Genomic DNA, 6,812 nt, shown 5'->3' on the forward strand with positions numbered 1-6,812 from the left:
ATCTCCAGCATCATCTGCTTCACCTAGTCTTCTCCAAGTTCGTCGTCAACAACATCGCTCCTAGGGCAGCTCGGCTACAAACGAGTATGTGTGTGGTGATCTGTTCTTGTCTCTAATTATGGTTGTTGTTACATATGCGATGCTATTGTACATGTTTCCCTGTTCATCTAGTATGCTAAACCGTTGCATGCTAACAATAGTTTTAATCATGATTTATATTCTGAAATTAATCACGAAATTGCCTAAGTCTGCAACAAGGCTCGCCAAATGCCAAGCTTTACCTTCCTCCGGGGTTCTTGCTCAGCACCACACTCATCTAAGGGGTAGCATTGTCGAAGACGATAGCAATCCGGTGTTTCCAAATCTTCAAGAGCACCGAGCACATAATCGAAAGGAGTTCCTTCCTATGGTGAACCACTGGCCTATGAGAAGTGCACCAAAGCAACATCTAATCATTCAGACCCGGTGTCCACTCAGCATTACTCCAAGCAGTCAGCACCGTGTGCCAAACCGATCTGGAGTAGACACAGGCTACTAAGAGGTGGTCAATTGTTTCCTGCAGCTGATCTCAAAGAGGGCATGCCTCCTTACATGACAGCCCACGCCCAGGGGCGATCTCAAAGACAATGTTAGATAGATGGAAAAAGCTAACAACACCATTTCCTCGATCTTGAGAGGCTTAAGAGTATCGTCTTAACTCAGCTTCTTTCTTTTCTGGAAGTACCAAAACAAATACGTGTACCTTCGTGCTCAACTGGACACCGTTGACATGACACCCTACAAAAGAGTTTAAAACTGTCAAGCATACTCCACAGCCGATTCGATACTTACGCCCCGCGTGTGCAGCTCGAGTCCAAGTAGGATGCCGCGTCACTGTCCCGGAAGCAACCTAAAACCCAATCAAGATGAGGTGCGCGTTCGTCCCGTCGCTTGTCACCCACCAGAAACCATCCGGTTGCCCTGTGCGAGATCATAGTTTTACTCAAAGCGTTTTCCTTGATGTCGAAGACAGGGTAAAGATGCCCGGGCCAGGCATGTTCAGACAAGAACAAGAGCGTACAAATTCCAAAAGACATGCATGGCTGTAATCAAGCCACACTATCACAGGCTGCAATGATAGAATTACAGAGAGAATGGCATTGTCAGGAAGATACTAGTCGATTTTACGCACCCGTGTGGAAGATAAATGTACAAGGTAATACGTTTTTTACATTTTATTAGAAAGTCCGGTTGAAGCACGTGTGTGTTGGAAGTTGCGGTTATATTGCATCAAATCCATTTTTGATGTGATATACTAGTACTTTTTCCGTCTCAAAATAAGTGTCTCAACTTTGTACTAGCTCTAGTACAAAATTGTACTAAGCTTGAGACACTTATTTTGGGACAGAGGGAGTATTATTTTACTGAAGCTAGGGTGGCGAAGTGCAGTGTGTCCGGTGTAGTACGCTGACGCCTGTTGCATAGCGTGTCTGACGTTCCAACTACATAAACTGGGGTGCAAGTAACCCAGTTAGTGCGGTTAGCCGACGTCCAACCAATGCGGTTGATGCTCGACAGGATGTGCAGGTCATTCAGACACCAATCTTAACTGTCTTTGGGGTACGTGCAATGGTGGAATTTAGGAACTTAAACCAAGCTTGTACCTTATCTTGTGTTAGGTCCCTATATGCAGCTATGCTGCTGTGAAATCTTTTAGTTGGACCCCATGAAGAACAGAACCCTATAAGATGAAGTGTTCCAATCCCAGTTTCATCAGTCACTCCATGCACAGTGATGAAACTCTTGAATGAATCAACCCCCGAGCGAACCAATCATCTCCACATTATCCTTAAGGTCGCTACTGAACTGACGAGATGACAAGGAGATGGCAACAAATGCTAGCTGTCAAGGTTGCCTCGACCTTCCAGAGGAACTGAACATCAGACCATGGCTAGGCACGGCAGATTCCAGTCGCATACGTACTTGGCATCATGATTCTTGAGGCGTACTCCGATTCAACCAACTGTTCAAAAGCGAACGATCAAGTTCTGGCTCCTGATGTTGGAGAATATCCGTGTGAGCAGTGCTAGCTCCTGTCAAAAAAGAAACAATCCCTTTGCCCGCACTCTAAAACCCAGCGCGACCCAACTCCTTCGTACTGCATCACCAGCAAAAAGCACTGGCAACTCTCTTTTCTCTTGTCATCTTCCTCCCAAACAAGCTTCGCTGATGACGCTTTCGGAAAAAGCTTGGCTGATCATCGACACCTAACACTTCTCATATTTTCAATCACCTCGGAAGAAAAAAAGGCAAAACATCGTATCTTCACCTAATAAATTGCACCCCCACCTAGCTAGTGGCATCCTCCATATATAACCTGTTCTCTCGTGTTATGGTACGAGCGCGCGCGCACCGCTCCTCCCGTTTGCGAAACGTCTGCACTGCAGATCGATCAAAGGGTTGGGACGACAATGGGAGCACACCGCCTCGCACTGCTCGTGTTCCTTGCCACCTTGCCACAGCTGCTGCTCGCCGGCACGACCAGATACTACACCTTCAATGTGCGTACTGTGTCCATGCATTTTCTCTCGATCTCTTTTTCCCCTTGGTGCTTGTGGAATTATGCTGCATCTCAACATCGATCTGAAGCGAGCGCACAGATTGCACCTCTCAAATGCATGCATGAGTTGTCCAGTTGAGACCGTGCTGCGTGTATTTGTTCTGACAGATACCGCCTGATGTGTGGATTAATTTGCAGGTGACAATGCACAAGGTGACGCGGCTATGCACCACCCGCGCCATCCCGACGGTGAACGGCAAGTTCCCCGGCCCAAAAATAGTCACAAGGGAAGGCGACCGCGTCGTCGTCAAGGTGGTTAACAATGTGAAGCACAACGTTACCATCCACTGGTAAATCTTTGGCGCCTTGCTCAGTTGCTCTTAGTACTTAATTCTATCGGCGATAACCGTACTGCTAGCTACATTTTTATAAACAAAGTCATGGTCATCACAGTTGGGTAGTACTACTAGCAACTGCAGCCACTTTTCTGAAGACGACTCAGTTCTAGTATCTTTCTGCGAAAAATTACTCCACCTCTGGTGTAGTAGTACTCTTTTACTACGGGTAACTGGCGGTGATGTGAGCGCAGGCACGGGGTGAGGCAACTGCGGACGGGGTGGTCGGACGGGCCGGCGTACATCACGCAGTGCCCGATCCAGACGGGGCAGAGCTACGTGTACAACTTCACCATCACCGGGCAGAGAGGCACACTGTTCTGGCACGCCCACGTCTCCTGGATGCGCGCCACGCTCTACGGCCCCATCATCATCCTCCCCAAGTCCGGCGTGCCGTTCCCCTTCCCAAAACCCTACAAGGACGTCCCCGTCGTCTTCGGCGAGTGGTTTAACGCGGATCCCGAGGCGATCATAGCGCAGGCGCTGCAGACCGGTGGAGGCCCAAACGTCTCCGAGGCCTACACCATCAACGGGCTTCCAGGCCCACTCTACAACTGCTCAACCAAAGGTTGGTTGGTAACACACAAAAAAGAGAAGGTTTCGGCTTCCATGTCGTTTTTTTTAGCTCATCATGGAATGAACATTTGCAGACACGTTCAAGCTGAAGGTGCAGCCAGGCAAGTGGTACCTGCTCCGGCTGATCAACGCTGCGCTCAACGACGAGCTTTTCTTCTCGATCGCCAACCACACGCTCACCGTCGTCGACGTGGACGCCGCCTACGTGAAGCCGTTCGACACGGACGTGGTCCTCGTGACGCCGGGGCAGACCACCAACGTGCTCCTCCTAGCCAAACCGGACGACGGCTCCCCGGCCGCCACACACCTCATGCTGGCGCGACCCTACGCCACGGGACGTGTGGGCACCTACGACAACACCACCGTCGCGGCCATCCTCGAGTACGCGCCGGCGGGACACATCAAGAGCCGCCCACTCCTGTGGCCAACGCTGCCGGTGTTCAACGACACGGCGTTCGCCGCCAACTACAGCGCCAAGCTCCGGAGCCTCGCCAGCGCGGACTACTCGGCCAGGGTGCCGATGCGGGTAGACCGGCCCTTCTTCTTCACCGTGGGACTCGGCACGACCCCGTGCCCGACGTACCAAGGGTGCAACGGCCCTACCAACGACTCCAAGTTCTCGGCGTCCATGAACAACGTGTCCTTCAACATGCCCACGACGGCGCTCCTGAAGGCGCACTACGACGGCAACACCGCCGGCGTGTACACGTCGGACTTCCCCACCACGCCGTCGGAGCCGTTCAACTACACCGGCACGCCGCCCAACAACACCAACGTCTCCAACGGGACCAAGGTGGTGGTGCTGCCGTACAACACGAGCGTGGAGGTGGTGCTGCAGGACACGAGCATCCAGGGCGCCGAGAGCCACCCGCTGCACCTGCACGGGTTCGACTTCTTTGTCGTGGGCCAAGGCGCCGGCAACTACGACCCGTCCAGCCATCCCGCCGGGTTCAACCTGCTCGATCCCGTGCAGCGGAACACCGTCGGCGTCCCCGCCGGAGGCTGGGTCGCCATCAGGTTCTTCGCTGATAACCCTGGTAAGTTCATACTCCACTTGGCAAAACTGCACAAGTTATATGGGGTTGATTAATTCACAATTTTCCTTGCATGCCGGAGCAGGTGTATGGTTCATGCATTGCCACCTTGAGGTGCACACGAGCTGGGGCCTGAAGATGGCATGGGTGGTCAACGATGGTCCGTTGCCTCACCAGAAGCTGATGCCTCCGCCGTCCGATCTTCCCAAATGTTAGAGACCGGCCGTTGACCTTGACCAACATTGCTATTCATTTCTTTTCGATTGGTTTGCATAAACACAGTGGTGGATAAATTAATTACCGCACACACATAAGCACAAAAAGGTTAAAAAGATGTACTTAGTACTTAATCTTGTATGTATTTTCCCATTATCATTCTTTCCAGTGTTATGCTCTGTCCTTGTGACATGTTGCCATTGATGCTTTGCTTGCTTTTACTCCTACTTGACATTGTTTGGAAGCTTTTGTTTGAAACAAGAATGGTTGATACGCTACCTGCCTATGGTTGGGCATAAAGCCAGATGATTTGCTACACTAGGATAAGAACAGTCGAGAGAAGTGCATTCGTAGAGAGGGACCAGAGCAGTATTGGTCGATATCAGCAATGCGCGGCCGGTCTGCCCATGCCGGGACATACTGGATCTTGTACATGATCTCTTCGGTGCGCTTGACCGTGTAGTCCCTCTCTCGCGAGCTATGTCGTCCGACCAAGCGATGGGGACCGATCCCAACATGAGTACACGTCTCGCCCGGCCCAATCGCTCCCACGTGCCAACTCGTGGCCTTCTTTTCTGTCTCGACGAAGTTGACACGCTCCTGTGTGCCGCCGCCATTGCTCTCCTGTTGATCGAGTTCGAACCCGCGACAGCCACAGCCTGTATGTAGGCCGGGTCATGTGTTGATCAGCTATAACTATCACTGCACCATTTATCTCTCTACACTACAGCAGATCAGTTCCGGCTGGCTGTCGATTCCATCGATGGCAGTACAGTACATGACTCATGACAGGCAGCTCGCCTGCTTGTGTGCCAACAATGTCTCGGCTGCGCTTGGTTTCTCTTGGTAACCCGGATTGAGTTCCTGTCATCGACCACTGCTTAAGTGCAGAGATGGACAGCCTGCGGCGTCTCCGCTTGCGACGAAGCTTCACGGACGAATGTGTCGGGGTGGAATGACTCGGTGAGTGGGGATTGTTTGTTATCTTCAGATAAGGAGAAACTGGTGAGTCAGAGCATTTGCATCGTGTACGTACGTGACTCCTGAATCCTGATACTGATAGGCCCAGTCAGCAGCTCCAGGACCCCATTTCCTTGAATGAAAGCTTTAGAATGTTGAAAGAGATGGAGATTGGAGATGATGAGGAGGAGGTTAACATCAACATGCTAGATGACCAGGCTGGGGAGGCAATAGAGAATGAGGAGGAAGTGGTTTTCAGTCCAATTCCCACCACAAACACAACCCAAGCTCAACCCATTCTGCAAAAATGGGGCCCAATTCAGGCACAGAGGAAGAGCTCCAGAATTGACATTGGTGGGAGAACAATCATGAAAATTGCTATAGGATCAAAGAAAGTTCAGAACCTTGAAGAACCTAAAGGTAAACACAAAGGTACAATTAAGAAAAACTCATTTGAGAATTTTCATGATCCCGCATTTATTTCTGTAGCTAGAATGGTAGGGGTAGAGATTGATGAACATAGAGAAAGCTATGCTTCTGTAGTCTCTAAGAGAAATATCCCTAAGGGGCCTACAGGGCCTAACCACTTAGGGGGAAAAATGCTCAAGCAGAAAACATAGCTAGGAATTCTATACATAACACTTTAGGAAAAGATGGTGTAGAGAACTTAGACCCCCTGGGTAAGCCTGTTGGGCTGAAAAATTATGAAACTGGCTTAGATTCTCCTGTTACACCTGTGGGGTTAAACAGGGTCTCTACTGCTGCTGATGACCAGAGTATTATCTGGTCTAAAATCTCCAAACATGGGCGGGGCAAGCACCCCAAGAAAGCACTCTTTTAATATGAATTGTTTATTCTGGAATATCAGGGGTATCACTACCCCAGAAAAAAAACATGTATCATTGATACACTAACTAAGACAAATGCTAGTATAGTTGCTTTTCAGGAAACCAAGAAAGAAGAGCTTACTACTGCCTTTCTTAAGTCCATTAGTGGAAACAAGAATTTTCTTTGGCATCATCTCCCTGCTGTAGGCACTGTTGGAGGTGTTTTGGTTGGTGTAGATGCAGATATCTTTGAGGTTCTGCAATG

General features: G+C 50.1%; 1 protein-coding gene across 1 annotated transcript; it reads left to right on the plus strand.

Annotated features, from left to right (window-relative positions):
* Positions 1–2,321: 2,321 nt before the first annotated feature.
* Positions 2,322–5,033, plus strand: LOC123100036 (laccase-10). The gene is made up of 5 exons (XM_044522031.1): positions 2,322–2,540; positions 2,738–2,889; positions 3,129–3,502; positions 3,585–4,547; positions 4,630–5,033. Exons 1-5 carry the CDS (start codon positions 2,451–2,453, stop codon positions 4,758–4,760), a joined length of 1,710 nt encoding a protein of 569 aa, XP_044377966.1. The 5' UTR covers positions 2,322–2,450; the 3' UTR covers positions 4,761–5,033.
* The last annotated feature ends 1,779 nt before the right edge of the window (positions 5,034–6,812 follow it).

Source organism: Triticum aestivum, chromosome 4D (assembly GCF_018294505.1).
Source record: "Triticum aestivum cultivar Chinese Spring chromosome 4D, IWGSC CS RefSeq v2.1, whole genome shotgun sequence".
Lineage (NCBI taxonomy): Eukaryota > Viridiplantae > Streptophyta > Magnoliopsida > Poales > Poaceae > Triticum > Triticum aestivum.

Excerpts from the sequence above, each read along its gene's own strand:
- LOC123100036 (XM_044522031.1), top strand. The coding sequence starts at position 2,451 with ATGGGAGCACACCGCCTCGCACTGCTCGTGTTCCTTGCCACCTTGCCA. Across the intron at positions 2,541-2,737 it reads CCAGATACTACACCTTCAAT|GTGACAATGCACAAGGTGAC; the intron begins GTGCGTACTGTG and ends ATTAATTTGCAG. Across the intron at positions 4,548-4,629 it reads GTTCTTCGCTGATAACCCTG|GTGTATGGTTCATGCATTGC; the intron begins GTAAGTTCATAC and ends ATGCCGGAGCAG.